A 20,746-nucleotide genomic window follows, 5' to 3' on the forward strand; every position below is an offset into this window, starting at 1 on the left:
AATACACTTATGACTATTTGGGTCTTGGAAGCCTTTCAAGTAGCATCCCACATGTCTTGGCTCCATCAATGGACCAGCCTGGCTGAGTACATGGCTGTACCCCACTGTTCCGCAGTTATTTAGATCACATGTGACTTCATTAAAGAAAAAGGCAAGTGAGCCACATAATGGTGCCAGGTATCTAACAGACGTACTCTTCCTTCCCTTCAGATCTTGACAGTCTTGACAGTCTTTTTGGATGGCTGCTGGTTCAGTTCCACTTGGAAATGAATTTTCAAGATGTAGGCATCTGCAAAATATCACCATTTTTTAAGAGAAAAACAAGGAAAAGGAGACAAGCCCAGAACTGGTCCCGCTGCTGAGATATGGCAAAATGCAACAAAAGTGCTTGAGGACAAAAAAGCTGAACTGAACCTCTCCAATGGTTTCTTGGAAAGCAATTATTCACATTTCCGCAAAGAGAACACCAGAGAATGTGGAAGCAGTACACTAGGCCATCCCAGAAAATAAAGGTTTTGGCAGGCTCCTGTTGTTTTGCAGGGTAGTTTATCCTAATGGTCACAGCAGAGCAGGAAAGGCAAAGACAAAGTTCTCTCCAGATACAAACACCGTGAGGCCAGAAGTGTTGCTTACCCTGTGACTGCACATGGTAACGCAGTCATGCCACTCTGAAGGTTGAGAGAGACCAAGGAACCTACAAATAAATAATGACAAAGAGCATCCATTTAAACTGCTGACTGCCAGCAAAGAGCCATGAAGACAGACATGGAAGGAATGGGGTTTAGTGTGTTTTGAAAGATGTAAGATGGAGCACACGTCCTTGGAAAGAGACTCAGTGCAGCAGCAGCGGATCTAAAAGGACGTGGAAGAGCATCTTTGGCTGCAGAGGTCACACACCACATACCAAGTCCTTTCCCCAGGCCTGATGCCCACTCCTAGAAGACAGAAAAAAAGAGCACTCCCAAGTACATCAGCTAGAGGATTCAGGGAGCACTTCCAGTTTATATAAGGAGGGTGAAAATAATTCCTTGCCTACTTCCGCAGCACTTTGTTGCTGTTTCCATGTTTTTCCCTGCATGACAAATGTCCAGTGCTTATGACTCTCTCCCAAATTATCAAGCTAATAAACGAAAACACTATAATGGTTCTGTAAACAGATTAAACTGATTACAGATTAATACAATGGAGTAAAAATGGAGATACACATTTCTATTTCATACCAAATTGGCATTCAGCCCAGGCTACTTGGTATCATTTCAGGCTTGACCTGCGTGTGTTGCCTATGAGCCCTTTGTGGCACTGAGGCCGCGCTGGTGGGATGCTGCTCCCCATGCAGTGGTTGGCTGGCTCGCAGGGTCACCTTACGTGCAGTTATCACAACTTTCCCCCCACTGCAGCACTGTTTATTGTGCACCAGGGCAGTGGAGAGGGATCCTACAGAGGTCACATCTCAACACCACTCCAGCAGATGGGTAAGAAGCCCAGAAACCACAGCACATCTCCAACCGCCTGCCATATGACAAAGCTGGATCTGCTATTAGATTTTAAACAGCTTTTTCACACAACACAGATGGTGGGACAGACTGCCACAGGGCATGGTGGGAATCAACATGTTCAAGAAAAGGGGTTAGAAACCTTCAGGGAGAAGCACTGCAAAAGTTGTAACAAATGTCTAAGAGCTCAGGAAGTTTCTAGCCTGATGCTTACCAGGTGCTGGGAGGGCTCTGCATGGGCTGGACCCCCGGTACACCTTTGCCAAGCAGCCTCCACCAGGCTGTGACCCAGGAGATGAGGCTGGGAGGGGTCTCATGTAGTACGGGAGCGTGTATGGCAAGAATTACAGATGTCCACAGGTAAGGTAAAGCCTTGAGCAGCATGGGTAAAGGGTGCTGCTGATTGAAGCCCATTATTTCAGCTCTGTATCAGCAGGAACCACAGTTACTCAGCTGAAGGCAATGGCTGTCCTGTGCTTTTCAAGAAAGCTCCTGCTGACATTCTCCATAACTGAGACTCTGTTGGCACCAACACAAGAATTACAGCATGTGCGCTGAGGTCTCCCAAGGTAAAAGGTATCCTCAGGTAAAAGCTGAGCCGTGCTAGATCAAGAAAACCTTTTGTGTAATTCAAGGACATGTATGCAGAAATAATGCTCACAGTAACTGCCCAGAACTGCACCCAGAGCTGCTCTGACTTCTGCTCTGACTCTTATTGGCCATGACCTGACCAAGTCATATAACCTGTTATGCCAAAATAATGCTAAAATACACTGAGGCAATTTTGTAAGGCTGAATATGTAATACCATGTGCTACAACTACACATACTATAAAGTACAAGTAGCACCAAACCTGACCAAATCTATCATTTCTTGCATCTTAGCAAAGCAGACCTGGCCCACAGGAGGGTGCTGCTCACCGGCACATGGCACGTCATCGCCATCACATTGCTTACTGCTCGTTATGATCCACGGGACAAACCGCAGCCTGGCTGCACAGGGCACCAAAGTCAGAAGGAGGTGAAACTCTGCTGCTGGCCAGCTATTGCCAGCTCATGCCCTGGCTGATGTTGGCAGGACACGTCCCTGCGTGTGTACCACACACACGGCGGGAGAACAGTGCACACAGCTGTGTACACACCGAGCCTTACAACCGGCACTGGGCGCTCCTGTCAGGAGAAACAGGGACTGGGGACTCACTCCTCAAATATGCGCGGCTTTTCTTTTTAAAATTTGCAGCTGCAGCATCTTCTAAAGGTATCAAGTATATGTCCAACAACAGAAAAAACATAAATATCATCTTTTAATGGTGATAAAGAAATGCCAAAGATTTTACTGTATCTGATAGAAAATTATTGTGCTAACAAATCTTATACAATGACAATAAGGCACATTAGCATTTAAAAATGACAACTGATACAGCTCTGACAGAGACAGTGTACAGGAGATCAACAACACGCGGAAGATATATCCCATAGCTCATCATAGGACGTAACAAGGCGACTGACAAAACACAACTCTCACCAGAAACGTTTGGTTGGTGAGCACAGCACTCAAGGAAGAGCTGATGGCAACACGTCTCTCCCCACGTTGGGCGCAAGGAGAGGCCCGTGCCAGCAAACACCCATCCAGCACGGACCGATATAAGGGATCGCATCGCTTCCCCAGCACCTTGGATTCCACCACCGAACTGGGGCAAACCTTATTTTTACTGCATAGACATGTCATAGCGAAAAGTAAGCCGATCTTTTATACATACTACAGAACTTTTCCACATTTTATTCAAATAAACTATTTTGTAAACAGTCTAGGTCAGCTGACCAATGTAATCTACTCCATTCCTGTTTGGTTAAACCGATTCTCCAACTTGAAAAAAGCTACTCCATGCAAAATCTGCCATTTTCTTTATTCTACAAAACATTACATCACAAATATCTAAAATTATTCTGAATTTAAAATAATTCAAAAATCATACCCCAGAACATAACAAAGTACCAGAGATAATGGTCAGAGACTCAAGAGCCTGATGAACTCAAAGCATCATGTGATCACCAGAAGCAGTGAGGCTCTACCTCTCTTTAACCATGGTTCAGCTGCATTCCAAATATATAAAAAATTTACTTCCTTAAGTAAAAAATTAGACATAAAAAATTTGCACCTAAGTCCAGCAAAATGTTTCATTTCCTGTCTTCCTGTGGAGTCCTAAGATCATCTGGGAGCCAGACTAAGAGCTAAGTGCTTTCAGAGCTAGAGGGAGCTGGAATTCAAACATTTTTGGCAGTAAGTTTACTCAATGGAGATTTGATTCTTCATCCATTATTGTCATATTTTGTTTATCTGCACATTAGAGAAACAGCAATATGCCTTAGCTTATATTATCACTAGAAAATAAAATAGGTATTAATTACACTGTGCACTACATTTTTACATATATATATATATATAAAATATTTCCCATTTTACCTAACCAGAGGCTTCACTTTTAGCATTGTAATGATCTCAAAAGAAAATGCAAGACTCAGAATTATTTCCACTTCAGGTGGAATTTGAACTAGTAAAGATTAGATACTTTTTCACATGAGCAGCAGATTCTACAAAGGCTTACAAACATGACAACCAAGTGCAAGTAATTCTTGGGACTTAACAAGGTCATTCACAGTGCAAAGTCTGCACTAAAGACACTGCTCCTTTTGTCTGCGCCAGCATGTTAGAAGTGCAAAGCCCGTTTCGTGTGGACAGTTACATCAATACTGAAGTCTCGCAACGGTATCCTACATTGAGACTCAGCAAAGCAAAGTAAGCGACACAAAGCACCTTGTATGGCAGGAGCAGTAGATCACTGCTATCTGCGTCACAGCTTCATTGGCTCAGCTATGTCGGTAAAATGATTTTAAAATGTAAATCACTTCAATCATTTAATCACTTTTCCAAAGCACGTGAAAAAAAAAGAAAAACAAACCACAACAGAAGATAATGCCCTGAAATAAACTATCTGCCTGAAGAGTTTCACCCTCAACTCAAGGGTTTCCTCTTGTTCCAGTTTCTATGATCTTCTCCTAGACCAGCAGTCTCCTATGGCCCAGCCGCGCTCCTCACTGCGCTGGCAGCACAGGGAGGTTAAAGTCGATGCTGAGCCCAGGTAAGCCCTGCGCCCACCTCTGTGCCCAGCGGCAGGGCCAGCACAGATATTCCTGCACCGTCTCTGGAACGGAGACAGGTGAGTGATGTGACTTCAACCTGCTTAAAAGCTCTTTGCACCAGCAGCACTGGAGATGATAGCAGGTAGCTGAGCGTGGTGGAGAACAGGAAGTGGGCACAGCCCTTGGGGGAAAGGTTCAGGGAACCAGACCCAAGGAGATGTGCAGTGTTTCTGGTCTTTTCAAGGGAGGTTTGGCCACAGAAAAACTGGACCCCACAAGGTAAGACCTAGACCTAGGACCTGGCACAGGCAGAGCTCACGGCCGACCTCACCACAAGGCTGTGGGAGGCATCTGGGTATCGACCGGCTTAAAACCCTGGTGCGGCAGCCAGGATGCTTTCCTGCCTGCAATTCCTCACCTCAGCACTTCAGACCCATCAGCACTGGATTTTCATGTCCCTTGGCACAAGCCAGCAGAAGCGAGTGGAGACAAAGGAATGGCTGCTTTTTCCCCAAGAGTACCTTTCCATTCATCACTGCAGCCCCATGGGGAAGGAGAGCAGCAGTCATGGAAGCTCTGCTGCCCTGGCTGGCAGGGCCATGTGCAGACTTAGATTAAAATCAGATAAAAATAAATAAGCATGAAAACAGAAATCCCTTCTATATGTAGTTTGGGACAGTGACTCATACAGCAGTACTGAGCAGAACTAGGTCCTGTGTTATTATTATACTTGTTAGGAGAAAGGCACGTGGCTGCTCGACGCAGTGTCGCAGCAGCCCCACGATAAAGACCCCTCCAGGTTAACCTGTCACTCCCGGCCACCACCGCTGCTCCTGCAGCTACAAAGCCTCAGGACAGGCACAGCCATGCCCCCCTGCCAGCTGCCCACAGCCCCCTTTCTCCAAGCCCCAGAGGACTGGGGGCTTTTTGGGGTTGTTTCACACTCTCTGCTCGGGAGCCTTCTCAAAAGATCTAGCATGAAAATTGAGTAGCAGGTCACAAGTAATAGCAACATACACAAAGGCAAGGATTCTTCTACTTACAGTCAATCATACGCAATGTCTTACAGCAAAACACAGAAAGAAGTGTCATGAAGGTGGAGGTGGGTATCCCAGGGAATTAGAGAGGAGCAGATGGAGCTGCAATGGCTTGTAAGGAAATCAGGATCACCAAATCACACAAGAATAAGGCTGGCAATGTCATTATAAATCCAAAAATAAGCACCATGAGCCACACTGCAGTACCTTTCCCTGTTTTATGAAGTGGACTGAAAATTGTTTCCATGTCAAAACATTCACACAAGTTAAACATTTATTAGCGCAACTGCCGTGTTAGGACGAAGTGACACTACTATCTATAGCAGCAATAAAGGTAAAAAAAGAGCCTGACATTTAGCAGGAGACTCCTAAAGACATTTACAGGAGTCTTTAGTATAGCTGAGACTGAGCGTTAATTTCCATAATGCTGTGTAGTTGTCATTAATGAATGTGCTAATGATCTCTTTAATTCTTCATTTAGACTGTTAATTGCTGATTAGTACATTTGGGAATGGAGATCAACTGATTTATACCATCTTCTATTCTGGCCTGGGGTTCTGAGGCTTGCACCTGGGATGAACGTTCCTGGTCCGGACAAATGCATAAAGCCAAAACCATTCATTCTGAGATTCCCTCTTCCTACAGATTACAAATTAAGCTGTGAGGCAGGGATAAGGGAAGGCACAGAAGGCAGTGGGTACAGCAGATTTCCCCTTATAAGATCTGGTACCTATTTTTCACTGTTTATTTGAAACAGTAGAAGGCAGAAGAACTCTTTCCAGGACAGAAACAGGAGCATCACTAAAGCACAACTGCATATATATAGTTGCTGCATTCATCATACAGCAGCAAAAGGCATATGTATATGTACCTACACACACACAAATATAAATACACATATATACATAAACATATATGTGTGTGTATATATATATATATATATATGAAATTCCTTTATAAAACAAATTCTTTAGGGCAACAATTTTCAGTCAGTGGTCCCTGACTCCTAAAGGCAAAACTGGATTAATTCTAAAGGGTTCGTAAACACAGTCAAGCAAAATGTGCCTCTTGCCAGTAGGCTTAAATCAGATTCATGTCTCTATTATTCTAGGCCTAAAAGGAAAATGGCTGAAAACCCACTGTTTTAAGAAATTCCAGGCATCATAAGCTTTAAACTTCAGTTAATTCCAAAGAACTATTATACTGAACTCTCTGGCAAATGATATTTATTTCTGTTCCCTTTTAACCAGGGCTGTGTGTATTAATATCGACTTATTAATACTATGACCTCTCAATGTTATCTTAACTAAGAACATTAAACGTTGTTCTTTCGGTTGGCTGGTTGCTTTTGCTGTTACATTTTAATATGGTTTCTTGTGTTTTGCTTCAAATGGAATTTGGAGGCTGTATTGCCAGTCATGGCTGCACAAACAGCACTGAGGCCAAATACGATGTGCTCTAGCTAAACATAAATCATTTCAGTATATCTTTTAGATGTAATCTAAATTAATTCTTTGAAAATCAATTTATGGCTGGTTTATTGTGCTTTTATGTAAACAGATACCCAGCAGCTACAAATACACATCCTGCTAGCTGTGGAAAGTGCGTACTTCTTGGAAGTAACATTGCTATTCCTTCCTTCCTGGCACAAGGAGAAATGGATTTGAAAAAACAACCTGTAATAAATAATTACTGTTTTCCCCTTCTCAGTTAGAACGTGGCTACACAAACCTGTGCATGGTCACAGGTCAAAAAATCTCCACCTGGGCAGTATGCAAAGAGAATCAGAGAGAGCAGTTGTGAGCATAAAGAGGAAAGAATCACCCAGAGCAATTTCTACTTTACTTCTATCCCACCACGACTGACCTGCCTTAGAGGAAGTCTCCTGGCTGGCTGCTCACTCCTCCTCTCCCTCTCAGCTGCCCACATCTGAGGTGCAAAGAGGTGAGGTAGCCGTGGGCAGGCAGGAACATTTGCAACAACAACATACGCTACTTACTGTCTGCCATGCTGCAATTTTTCATTAGGACTTTGAGAAGAAGGCACTGCTTCTAGCACTGTTCTGCTCTCTTGAAAAATATTAGTTAAAATCAGTGTTTAAAAATGGCATCAAGGCTTTTTTTTCAAGTTCTAGAGATGCTTTCCCGTAATGTGAACAAACCGTGCTGAAGAGACTCCCCCAGGCCTCAGCACTGCCATCGGCTGAATACTCATGCGTGGGTCTGCACCACTCCCCGGCCACCAGCCAGCCCGTCGGTGGCCAGGCACAAGCCCCTGTGGTGACAAGCCTTCCCGAGCTGGCAGCCAGCTGCGGGAGCTGCCGCAAGCGTGCCAGCTTTCTCTCAACACCAGCCCAGGGGCTCTAAATGGGAACTCAACGCAAAACAGATATGGTGAGGAATTAAAACATAATTTCCATCCTGTACTCGCTCCCTATGTAGGTGTTAACCCCACTCACTGCTTTTATATGGCTTAGGCTAATCCACTCTGGTTATACCAATCCTGTAATTATAATTATCCAAACTGCATAAGGGATTCCTAGCCCAGAGTAAAAATGTTCATGCAGGAGATTTCTACAGAAAAGAAAAAATTCAGCAGCAGCTATTTGGGATTCATCTCCTTGTACAAGCATGCCTTCAGGCTAGGAAAGAAAAATATTTCTGTTTTCTGAATTCTGCAGAAGCTTGAGCATTTTCTCTCTGATACTTGTAGACCTGTTTCCTTAACAATACCAGTTCTAGAACACATGACGCACGGATCTCAGCTATGTGCTCCTCTTCAATATGTGCTACAGCCATCCCACACCTCCCCCAGAGTGCTGCCATCACATCCTAAAAACACAGTTAAGTTCTGTTAACATATGAAGGTTTCCAGGTCCAAGCACTCATATTTCTGCTATCTAATGGCTTCTCTTGAGGTCCCAGCTCCTAGAGTGAAGTGATACGTGGTATTTCAGCTTTCACAGAAAGACAGGAATAGTTACTGGTCCTAGCTCAGAAAAAAAAAAAAAGAAAACAATCCTAAACTCAAAATATATTTCTATTTAGGAAATGTTTCATGATTTATATTGCATTTATTCCTTTTTTGACTCCTGATTCATTATTTTTGATTGACAAAGGATGATAATATTGTCTGTATACAACACCTTTTCCCTTTCGAAAGTGCAAAGAATCCGCAATTCAGACTATAAACTCCCCTGGGAGAAACCATCATCTTCCAAGGAGGTACTGTATGCTATATATAGCTGGTATTCAGTAAAAACTGTTAATCTCTCAATTCTGCCTTCATAATTGCATTCTGTTGCTGTAAGAAAAGAGAACTACTTCCTACCTGGTGCTTGTATTTTAGCATGAAGAACAGGCACTCTTCACTGTCCTGCATAATTTAAAATCAAAGAACAAAGTTTTATTTACACTAACTAGGTGAAATAACATTCAGTAGAAAAATTCTCTCTGGCTCCTTTTCTAATGGCTGTATTTCTTGGCCTGTTCATTCCCATTACATAAAGTCCATGGCAGGGCATGTGCAAATGGTTTACGGTCAATAAAACCTGCGTTCACACAGGAAGTCTGTGTCACATGGGCAAATTTGGACAAATACTGGATCATCTACTTAGCCCTTTCCATTTTTGTGCCTGTGATTCAGTCTGCCTGGTATATATAACTGGCTATAAGGGACTGTCTTCCATTGAAAGTCAAGAATTAGAGATTTTCCATATCTAATATCCACAATTCTAGAGCTCCTAAATATTAGGAAAACAAAATGACTGACCATAAGCATGAATCAGACTTCTAAACAGTCACCTCTGAATAAAAATAATTCTCAAAAAATTCAAGCTAAAGAGGCAAATTTTCCCGACATGTAAGGGCCCGTATAGAAATGAGATAACCATGCCCCCACTGCCTGGCTGCAGTAGGCTCTCAGGAGAAAACAACAAAGCCTCTGGAGGTGAGAGGTGGTTAGAAGCTACTCGTTAAGATCTCTTCATGCAAATTTAATTTTATTTATCTATCTGTCTTGAATTCAAGGAGGTTACAAAATCACCAACCAATCACTCTACAGTAAAGACCAGAGCAAACAGTCCCTGTCAGTCATTCCTTAAAAAAAATATATGGGTGTGGTGATACGGAAAAGCAATGCCAGAATGAGGGACGAGGAATGAGTTGCCTCTCATTATATGGCTGGACAGGATGTCCAGCCTACTTCAAATCCCATCCCATCCCATCCATAAAGACAGGGTTACAATAAAGAATTCAACGCTGATGAGGAAAACTCAGAGGGGAACTGACACTTGGAAAGTTAAAGAGAGAAGAGAAATGAGATGAATAACCGTATAAAAACCCTTAGATTCACAGATTGGCCATAATCAAGTTGAGAACTGCCTTCATTCAGTACTTCCTATTGAATCACTGTACCGGCAGGTAAACGTAAAGCCTCAAAACAGACTGCACAGTAACCACTGTGTTAACAACAACCCTGCCTCTTTTTATCTGAGTGCACATATATTGCATAGACATACAGACCCACGGCCTTTTTTTCCCAGGCTTTGTTCCAACTTGCTGCATTTCCACAACTAATTCTTAGAAACCGTGGTCTCACTGTGCCCCTGTGCACCCAACGCAAAGTCCACAGCCTGGTGCACACTGTGGAAGAGAAGGTGGTCCTCCCCCTCTTTAAAGAATTCTCCTCGGATCAGGGAACTCCTCACCGAAGGATTGCACTGGGCCAGTAGCACCTGGACGTCTATCTCCCTGTAGTCCTTGCAGACCTCTTTGAGCGTGCGTATTCCTGCCGTGTCCAGAAACTGTACTGCACAACAGTCAATCACTATCGTGTGAAACCCCAAAGGTTCAGAGACAAAATCCATGGAGATGTTGGTCTGGTTGCCAGCAGAATCCACCTCTTTCTCTCTAAGCATTCTTTTTGCTGCCTTTTTCTTTGCTGCCTTCACCCAGACTGGGTTGACCCCAGTTTGCTTGTACAGGGTGGATTTAAAGCACTCTTTGTTGATGTAGTAGAGGGGTGCTTCAAAACGGAACACCACGATTCCTGGCTTAGTTTGCAAGTTCTTGTAAGCAGACAAGGATTCATACGTCTCTGACTCTGCCACCCAGCCAAGCAGCGGTGCCTCCGGTCTTTGAGTTCGGAAAATGACGCAGAGCATAGAGAAGCAAACACCAACCAAAAGACCAATTTCAGTACTGATGAGTGCTGAGGCTGCCATGGTAACTAGCCAGATCACTGTGTCCACTCTGCTCAAGTGCCACATTTTTGGCAAGTCCTTGAACTTCCGCAGAGCTCCTCTGAGGTTTACAATGGTTATGACAGCAAGGACACACTTCTGAAGGGAGTAAAATAAAGGTGCAATCACAAGAAGGACTAATAGTATCACCAAACTAGTCACCATGCCAGACACTTGTGTCCTACAGCCTGTGGACTCTTTCACAAGAGTCTTGGCAAGAGCTGCACTTGTTGTGAAGCAATGGAAGAAAGAGGGAATGATGTTGCAGAAGCCAATGGCATACATTTCCTGGTTGGCCTTCACAGAGTAACCGTGCTTCTTGGCAAACATCTCTGAGAGGGAGACAGTGATGGCAAAGCCAATAATAGCTATGGGGATTGCATCCCAAGCCACATTAGGAATCAGATTCCAGTCTGGAGGGCGGGGTGGCAGAAACCCAGTTGGGATGCGTCCAGCAACGCTTGAACCGTAAGTCTCTCTCAGCTTCCCAAAGTGAGATGCCAGAGTAGCTGCCACAACCACAAATAGTTCAACTGGTACTGGAGCCTTGAGCCTGGATTTAAAATGCTCATTAAGCTCTTTGGTTGGGATAAGTACAAGAAAGCACAAGAAGCTGGTGATGAGATCACAGATGTTGGTCTTGTGTATGTTTCTGAAGATGTTTATCCATGTGGTTATGACGGAGCCAACACCGTTGCTCCGTGGAATGCTGAGGCCCAGGAGATACTTGGCTTGTGAGGTCAGGATGGTGAAGGAGGCACCCGTGACAAATCCACTCAGTAATGAATCGGAGAGGTACACTGAGACAAAGCCCACTTGAAAGAAACCCATGGCCACCTGGAAAGAATCAACCACACAGAACAGATTAGGACACAAATCTTGCAGATGTCATCACTGTGGGGCTCTAGAGAGAGGTGGGATAAAAAAACCAGTGTGCATGGCCCTGGAGGATAAGGCATGGCCGAAGCATGGAGAAAACAGTCTCCAGCATTCAGCTGCTCCTGGTGCACCGCACTCAAATGAAACGTATTTCTGACATCAAGTAGGCTTTTTTGGGGGTCTTCATACTCTGAACCCATGTTTGTTGTTTGCTCATTGGTTCAGTTCTAACTTCTAGTTACACCAGCAGGCAAAAGAGAAAGTCTGGGGGAAAAAAAGCACTTGAATAGTGGCTACTTTTGTCATTTCTCTCTCAATTTCTTATAGTCTCTGTGCACTTTGCAGGGACCCAAAACTTTTTTGGTTGTCTTTGTCTGTCTTACAATAGAGCTCACAACCCGCAATAAAAATACAGCTTATGGGGTAACAGTTGTCCTTTGCACTGCATAAAGTTTGGTGCATCTGACTCAGAAAGTATATGAGCTGCAAACTCTTGTGATGCAGATGATAAAAGCAGAGATAAATTTTTAAAGTGTCTTGTCATTCATTTTTATTAATGCTATTTGAATGGACAAATCCTTGGTGCTGTCTCATGGAAATGACTGGTTTTATGGATACCTACTCTACACATGCATTTTCGCACCTGCTAAATGTCCATTCCTCCCCACCGACCTCCATGCCAAATGAAGCGTGGACCATCTCACAACAGTTTGCTAGAAACCTTTTAATTCCCTGCGCTGGCCAAGAGTGATGTCTACACTGTTATCTGAAGACTGTAGGCCAGAACTTACAGGTATTAAACTTTAAGTAGCGTCAATTTGATATATCATATTAGGCAGTTAAGGCAAAATGAAGAAGGCTGGGATCATGGATGGAAACTTCCTAAGAACTGCGAAGCATTACTGAAGAGAAGGCAGGTTTGGGACCTGGACTGACTGGACATCGGCTTAGAGCCAAGCTCCAGAAAAGGCTTCCCCACAACTTTAGTAACCAGGTTAATTCAAGGTTTTTCTAACTGTAAAGCATTAGCAATAATTGTCTTACCTAGTTATGCTGTAGGCAACTCATGTGAGCAAGCTCACTTTTTGTGATTTGATTGTAAAGTTTCTGATAAAAATACATTATTTTGGTTGGAGCTTCCAACAACATTTGAGGGTGCGAAGATGTATTGGTTAGCAGGCAGAGAGACAGCAAGTAGAATACGCCTAACGTTCACAGGGACTCAAGACAAAGTAATCTGACTTCTTCATATAAAGAAACTTAATTGTTAAACACAAAATCCACTGTAACTCAGGGGTTCCTGAATATTTCTGAAATTACTCAACAAGAAAGTCCTATGCTGTGTGTAGAACCAGTGGTTCAGAGTATCACAAGCATGTTTCCTTTTCTGCTCCTATACAGTTTGATTAGCTAACATCCTGAAGGTTACTGTAAAAACAAATGAACCCAAACTCACAAACCGAAACACCACAGCTCTGCCATACCATTAAAACTACATCCATCCTGGTTAATGCATGACACTCTAAAAACAAAAATATCTGCTTTAACTTCAGCAGGCAGTGAATTCAAGGAAGTAATTAGAGATGGAGTGGTAAAATATTGTTGAGTATTGTATTTTAATATGGTAATCATTAAAAGTTTTATTTCAAATATATTTTATCAGCTCAGTAGTATCCTCTTCATATAAGGGCATTGTTTTGGCTTTGAATGGGCAAACAACACAGTTTTAGAAGCACAGTGACAAATAAAGAGAAACTGGAGATACTTTTATCGTCTAGATTATTTTCTGACAAAAGAAACGGCAGATGACTGAAGTCTGGAATTAAAAGCTGACACACCACATTTTGGCCCAATGAAATGGAGGCCTAAGCTATAAGCCAGTTAAAAAAACAAACAAACAAAAACAAACAAACAAACAAAAAACGTTTCAGGTCACAGTGAGGAAGGTGGCAAGCAGATTGTGTGAGAGCAGCAGGTGGTTATGTGCAGGTCCTTACAGTCCCTAACGGAGCAGCAATGAAAGCTCAAAATGCTACTAAAATTGGGAGAGGACACAGAAGAGTTTCTTGCACCACAGTAACTGGAGACCTCCAGTCCTCCCTGTGACCACTCCCTTGGGATGCAGACTGAGGACATATTCAAGCCCAGCAGGCTGTTCATGTGGACAATCGCCTAAAGAAGAATTAAAATGATTTCCACAGAATACCTTTTTGCCCACCTCCTCTTACCTGATAAACTCCAGCTATGAAGGTCATGGTGGCTCCCACCCTAATTGCATAGCAGCTTTTATCACAGAGCAGCTCCTGCGATGTCCGATTCGCCGGCGAAACGGTGGCGTTCACATACGCTGCTGTATCTGTGAGGACGCTGAGCGCAGCTGGCTCTAAGTCATAACCAGCTCTCTGTATTTCACGATCCACCACTTGTCCCACCATCAGGCAAATCACACCGAAGATGCCGACCGAGATGTGGCGGGAGGTTCCAAATATGAAATAAATAATGCTAGCGAAAAAGGATGTATAAAGGCCATAAATAGGCTCCTGCCCAGCCAAGAGAGAATAGGCAATTGACTGTGGGACTAGTAAAACCCCCACAATCACACCAGACATTACGTCTCCCAGGAGGTACTCTCTTAGTTTGTATTTAGGAAGCCACTGCAAGACAGGAAAGAAACTGAAAATATAGTCTTTAACTTTGGCTGGAGTGCAGCTGCAAGTTTTCTTTGCTTGCTTGACAATCAGAGCCCTCATGCTCCTCTTCTTCTCTTGAGGTTCCAAGAACATTCTGTGATGGAAGCTGCGTTTAGCATCGTCTCCTTCTGGCATTTCAGTCACTGAATGGACGTTGTTGAATTCTTCCATCGCCGCCATCTCGAGGACTCTCTAAAAACACAAAGAAGGACCATAAATGGACCATTAAACCATAAAACCAACCATAAGGACCATTAAACCATAAATGAATGTGCTACATGAGACTTTTTTAATAGAGTGAATACAGTATTTATGAAAAGCAAGGGCTAAAAGTCTGAGTTCAGCATAGAGAAAGCAAATCCCAGGTAAACTTGGAAAAAGTCTCCCCATTATACCCCTGTTAAGCAAGAATCACCTTCCCTAGGAGGAAAGTTGATATCCCACAGAACAAACCTGCTGCTGGCAATGTTGTGAAATGGAAAAGAATGCAGCAGCACTGTCTCTCTGTGAGGTTTCCTTGATAAAATCTCTATCTGCAGGCTGTTCCACCTGCAAAGACAGACACAGGGTTTACTGTAGTCCAACAGTCACTCCAATTCGGTTGCTGAAAATTAACTACAATTAGTGTATTTCTAGCATTGTACAGTTTGGTCTATTTTTTTTTAATGCAGTGGTTACACCTGCCAAATACTGTAAAGATTTGTTAAGATGATGCAATCTTTACACAGTGGCTTTATTTCACCCAATGACACACTGCAAACAATGCTCCTCACAGTTTTTAAAAGCTGGATTTCAAAACAATACACACAGGTGAAAAACATTAACGGGCACAATGGAAAGCAGGTGGAACACTTCTGCTGGAATGTGTGTTCTAGTTCACGGTGCCTACAGACAGTAAAACACAGTGGTTATATTGATGCACATTTAGTACTGGAAACATATTGCCTGAACGTGAAAGAGCAGTCTTAACAAGACAAGCCCTAACGAAACTTGTACCAACAGTGATTGCCAGCATTCATACAACACTCCTGGTTTCCAGAAAACACCCAGAATCCTCCAGAGAACTCTTTCAGCCACAATACCTGCTACTACCAGTACACTGAAGTTGATAAATTTCAGCCTGAAACTCTTTTGCCTGGTGCTACAGCGAAGTCAAGGCCAGAGACCGCAGCAGGACCCGAGAAGTCTAACTCCCAGGCTTCCCTTTCGAACACTGCCTTGCAGTCCTGGAGTGCTGATAACAACATATCCCTTATGTGCTAATTACACCTTCTCTGTGCAGTGCAAACATCAACCATACTGATGTTCTACACTGAGTTTACGACTGAATTAATTACCAAATCGGCACTGGAGCTAGCAGCGCTGAGGAGGCCACTGAAAGTCCGTCTCAAAATTTGTTCACTTCATCACCATTTCACAAGTAGCTATAAAACATTCACTGCTACTATCACTTCAGTGCGAGTCTCTAAAAAACATGTGAGGGGAGAAGTGAGAGTAATTAGTTTAAGTGTGGTGCTTAAACTACTCGTTTCTGCTGCAGTCAGCCCATGGCAAGGCACTGATACTACGGCTCTGCAGAGAGGAAATGCCTTCTCTCACACCTCAGTCTGGCTGGCTGAGCGCATGATTTCCATTCTTCCATTCCAGGTTTGACGCTGTCATACAGAGGTATCCAAAGTGCCGTGCATCAGCCCTACATAAGGGTTTACACACAGCCATGCCTCCAGCGCTCTGCTAGCTCAGACAGAGATGAACTACCTTGGGTTCTGGCTAGATAGACAATACCAATCCAAGCACCTGCTGTCTTAAAACACCCTAAGCAAACGATCCTAACCACATAAAAGGAAGCCACACAAGAGTAGAAGCACTGGCTTCTCTTTCCCGATAAAAACACTCAGAGATTTCCAGAACAGCCTGCCAATTAGAAAGCAATTCAACTCCAGTAATCCAACTCTTCCACCTTGCACCATAGCACACTTCTCCCTGGAGCTACCAGGCTACAGCACGCAGAGGGCTATCTGAACTCAACACACAGGACAGATGCCAACAGACAGCCAACAGAAAATACCCGAGGCGGAGTTTCATATTTTATCTTCTGCTCCATGCTGGGACTCCCAAAAGGTGTTTTCATTCACACAGACTCAGAGACAGTGAGTGTCTCTTCGGTGGGCAAGCTCCTGCATCCTTTCAAATGACCAAGCACAGCTCGCTCTTTGCTAGCCTGCCACTGGACTGCTACTAAACGGGAGCCGTGTTTTGAACAGAGACCTCCCTGACTCCAAAACTGTGAACAGCACAACGGTGTCAGCTGGGATGGATTTTCTGCGTAAGACAGGGCTTGTATGCCTTCCTGTTATGGCATCACAACCTACACAAGTCATGCACTGTTACATGCCAGGGCAGACTGAACAGCACTGCCAGGTCTCATGTTGTGCGAGACACTTTATTAATGCCTACCTCTTGTTCTCCACACCTACCAGATATTTCTAGCAACACACCAAAAGTCTCTCTGACTTCTGCCCTGCTCCATACTCCCATACCTCCAACCCTATGCCTAATTCATTGAACCACACATGGGCTCTGCAGGGTGGTCTGCAAATCAGAAAGATGAAGAAAGCTGTAAGTACAACAACTGGGGAGAACATGCCTCTCTGCGGCTGCTGTTCTGAGCACAGGCAAAGCTGCTGCTTAGGGAAAGTCACACTCCATAAAAAGCTTCATTCTTCCTTTAATACACTGCTGGCTTAGGTGAGACCGAAGTGGAAAATTCCATAGTTTGAACTCAAGTCCTACATCTGGTATCTATGTCCTTCTTTTGGTCCTGGCCCTTATAACTTGGAGAACTGAGAGTTCTGGATCCAAAGATAAGTCCACCCAGAACTCTAATACATACACATTCTTAGGTCTAAATTTTCAAATGTATTTATTTGTCTCTATATTCATTCTTGTTAGACAAGTCAATCACCTAGTACAATAGATGGTAGGAGAAGAAAGCTTCAGCTTTGCCAACCTGCCTTCTTGATTATTCCAAACTTCTATCTTACAGCCTCCTGGCCACGCAGAGTTACTGTATCACGTACCTATATACACCCTATAATGACTACTTCCCTTGGCTAATGCCTCCCATTTCAGTATCTTTGATGTGCTTTAGAATAACTATAGGCTCAGAAGAGCCATACAAAGAATTAGGAACTTGACAATGAGGAAATGTGCACTGCAAGGAGCAACATACTCCAGATCACATAGTGATCACGCTTGGAGGAGAACCCATCCCTACCGTCCAGATATCTAATCTCACCCACCATACAGTATTGCAAAGTCCACTCAGAGATTATTTATAGCACTTAGAAAAAAAAAAAAGCAAGTACTACAAAGTGAGAGTGAAATTAATATAGTGTGCAAAAGCGTGTGTCTGCAGTACTGAAAATCCGTCTGATTCCCCTCTCCCTCATCCAGCACTTGCAGACAGCCCACTCAAACCTGGGAGTTTTTCTTAACGTGCCACAGAACTCCAACACAAAACCCAGATAGTTCAGTTTAGTTCTCCACAGTGCCGTAAAACATCTGCATAGTAGCTGATACCTGTCTTTTTTTGGTTGTGCCTAGACAGTAGAGAAATGTTCTAAGTAAAATCTTTTTGGCTACTAAAGTCTGAGCATATACTGGATCTTTGTGTTGACCTGCCTGACAGCTTTCTCTACGTGGCATGAAAAGGGCCTTTCATCACACAGTCACAGCCTCTTACAATGTCAGGACAGTAGGAAATGACGCCATTTCCAACACCCATTTCACCTTTTTCTGCCTGAAAGCGTTGCTCTGTATTACTTTTGTAACCGTTTAGCCCAAGCTTGCCTAGCAAAACTGCATTTTGTTCTTAAAAAAAAAAAAAAAGCCAAAAAAAACACCAAACCACCCTTTAGTTCAGTATACTGAAGGATCTTCTGTATATTTCACTTGGAAAAGGAGCTACTGTGCTTTTTATTTTAAAAGCTGCTATTTACGTACAACTAATTTGTATGCCTAGAATTTTTTATCAGCTCCTTTTGGCCTGAGTAAGATCTTCAGGGGGTGTCTGACTGCCACAATGCTTTATCTAAGATACAAAGAAAAAGACTACAATACAGAACTGAGGAAATTTCCAGTATCTCTGTTATCAAATGACCGCCATAAAATAAAGATGTGGGAGGTGCTACATTCTTGAGATCTGGTGACTTTTACAGACTGTTTATGGATCCCATCTGGGCTTTTCTTATTGATCCCATGACACAGCAGAGGTGAGCCTGTCTCTGGGGAAACACCACCTGTAGCACAGGGTCTTGCTGGCTCAGACTTCATTTCTCTGTTCACAGTCACCTTGACAGTAAGAGAATAACGGCTTGTGAAGCTCACTCACTTGCTGAAACAACACATTACAAGCTTGAAGAGATGTAAAGGAGAAGCAGGTGAATCAGAAATCCAAGTTCCATATAAACTGAACTGGAGCTGACCTACTACCTCTGGGTCCTTGGAAAATCTAACCCTAAGAGTGTAAAAGGAAAGTATATTACAGCATTTTGATAACTAAATCTTTGTCCTTACTCTTGCTGGACAATAGCCTTTTCTAAATAATCTCTTAACTGTTGTGGAGCAACAAGGAAGTTCAATATTGCCATGATAACACAGAGATAGGCACTGGAACAGCACTGCACCTACCTTGGAAGATAATTCAGCTTTTTGAAAAAAATCTTTAACATCCTCCAACAAAAGATTCAAGCTACAAACATTTATTTCAATAAGAGACTTAAAATCATATGAAGACTGAAATCTTACTAAGAACCACAAAACAACATACCACATCTACTATGTTTAAGCAACACATTCAGGAACAGAGCTACCTTGCTGTTGGAACAATAGTCACCAGTCATTGACTCAAACAGGAAAACCTGCAAAGCTGGACAATAAAACCTTTTTTTGTACGAAATATTCGATCTCCTCCTACCTCAAATACCAGTTCTGAGCGGCAGCAGCAGCAAAGCTGCCCACCAGCCTCACACAGCCCCCAGCCTTTTTGGGGAAGGCCCCATGGGAGTCAGCAGCCCTGCTCACAGCCAGCCCTTCCAGGAAAACCGGCTCACCTCTGCGAAAGCGGCTGTACATCGCGTGCGACGGTTACGCTGCCCTGCCCTGTCTGAAGCAGATCCCTCTGGAAGATAGCCGGCTGCGCCTCACGCAGCACTCCGGCAGCTTCCATCCGAACCAGATCTGTCACAGCGAGTTTGCGAAGCAGTGCTTTCAGCAAGTCATTTCTAGGTTAGGACCCTCCTCCGGCCCTTACCGTTCGCTAGCGAAGGTAAAACACCGAAGAGCCGTGTTGGGGCAGCGAGGCCCGGTGGAGGAAGCGCTGGCTTAGAGGTGCTGCCCCGGGCAGGGGCTGCCAGCCCGGGCCCCGCAGCCGCGGCGGGGGGCTGCGTGTGCTGGGCACAGGGCTGCGCCCGCAACCGCCACGCACTGGGCTTGCGCTGGATAAGGGACTGCTTAAAATGTTGGTTTTTTAAAAAGAATTAAAGTCTGCAAGAAGAACATACAGCGAGAAGAAATCACGCACTTTTTCTACTCCTGAAATTGCGGATTTCTACCAAGAGCCTTGGAAGCCAACCAACAGTTGTGAAAGGGAAGTTACAACGCTCTTAATACAACATTCCGTTTCATCCTCTCGATCCCAACACCGCTTCCTTCACACCCGGCCCCGCGGGGGGCTGACACCCCCACCTCGGAGCGAGCCCTCTCCTCCTGGCCCCCCGGCTTTCATTTCCTATCCTCCTCTCCTTATTTTGAGGCACCGTCTGGCGAGCCGAGACGGGCCCACAGCGGGACCCCACCGCCCTTGCCCGTCCCTTCCCGCACCTCTGAGTCCCGCCCGCTCGCCCCGCACCCGCCGCGCCGGCCTCCCCCTCCTCGCAGCGCCGCTGAGGCGCCCACTCACCGCGGGGCCGCCGGCGGCTCCGGGCAGACTTCGAGCGGGCGGGACCGGCCGCACAGGCTCGGCAGCGCCTGTCCGGCCCTGCGCCTCGCCCCCGCCCGCCTCCCCGTGAGGGGGCCGGGAGCGGCGGGCAGGGCAGGGGAGGGGAGGGGAGGAGAAGGGAGAGCCGGCCCAGCGCGGAGCCCGTCCGGGGAGCGCCGGGCCGGGCCGCCCCAGAGGCCGCGGGGGGGCCCCGGAGGCGGCCCAGCGCGGCGGGCAAGGCCTGGCCTACTGAGCCGCCAGCACCAGCGCCCCGCCCTAACGCTT

General features: G+C 44.7%; 1 protein-coding gene across 13 annotated transcripts in view; it reads right to left on the bottom strand.

The window, feature by feature from the left end:
* The window catches only part of LOC104486768 (sulfate transporter), a 45,097-nt gene extending 24,519 nt beyond the window's left edge, over positions 1-20,578 (bottom strand). For 8 of the 13 annotated variants that reach the window (XR_015260109.1, XR_015260103.1, XR_015260104.1 and 5 more), the window contains exons 1-4: positions 20,444-20,482; positions 14,935-15,030; positions 14,020-14,673; positions 10,379-11,749 (exon numbers count right to left, since the gene is read on the bottom strand). Coding sequence is in view for 5 of the 13 variants with exons in the window: in XM_086758834.1 (XP_086614960.1) it covers positions 10,244-11,749; positions 14,020-14,661 (2,148 nt within the window). In the remaining 8 variants the exon portion in view is untranslated. Of the gene's footprint in view, positions 1-172; positions 290-633; positions 695-2,780; positions 11,750-14,019; positions 14,674-14,934; positions 15,031-19,795; positions 19,819-20,443 lie in introns of those variants that run through there. The other 5 variants (XM_086758837.1, XM_086758838.1, XM_086758834.1 and 2 more) reach the window with 5 other exon arrangements.
* Positions 20,579-20,746: the final 168 nt, after the last annotated feature.

The sequence above is a fragment of the Chlamydotis macqueenii genome, chromosome 14 (genome assembly GCF_036417535.1).
Source record: "Chlamydotis macqueenii isolate bChlMac1 chromosome 14, bChlMac1.mat, whole genome shotgun sequence".
In the NCBI taxonomy this organism is placed as follows: domain Eukaryota; kingdom Metazoa; phylum Chordata; class Aves; order Otidiformes; family Otididae; genus Chlamydotis; species Chlamydotis macqueenii.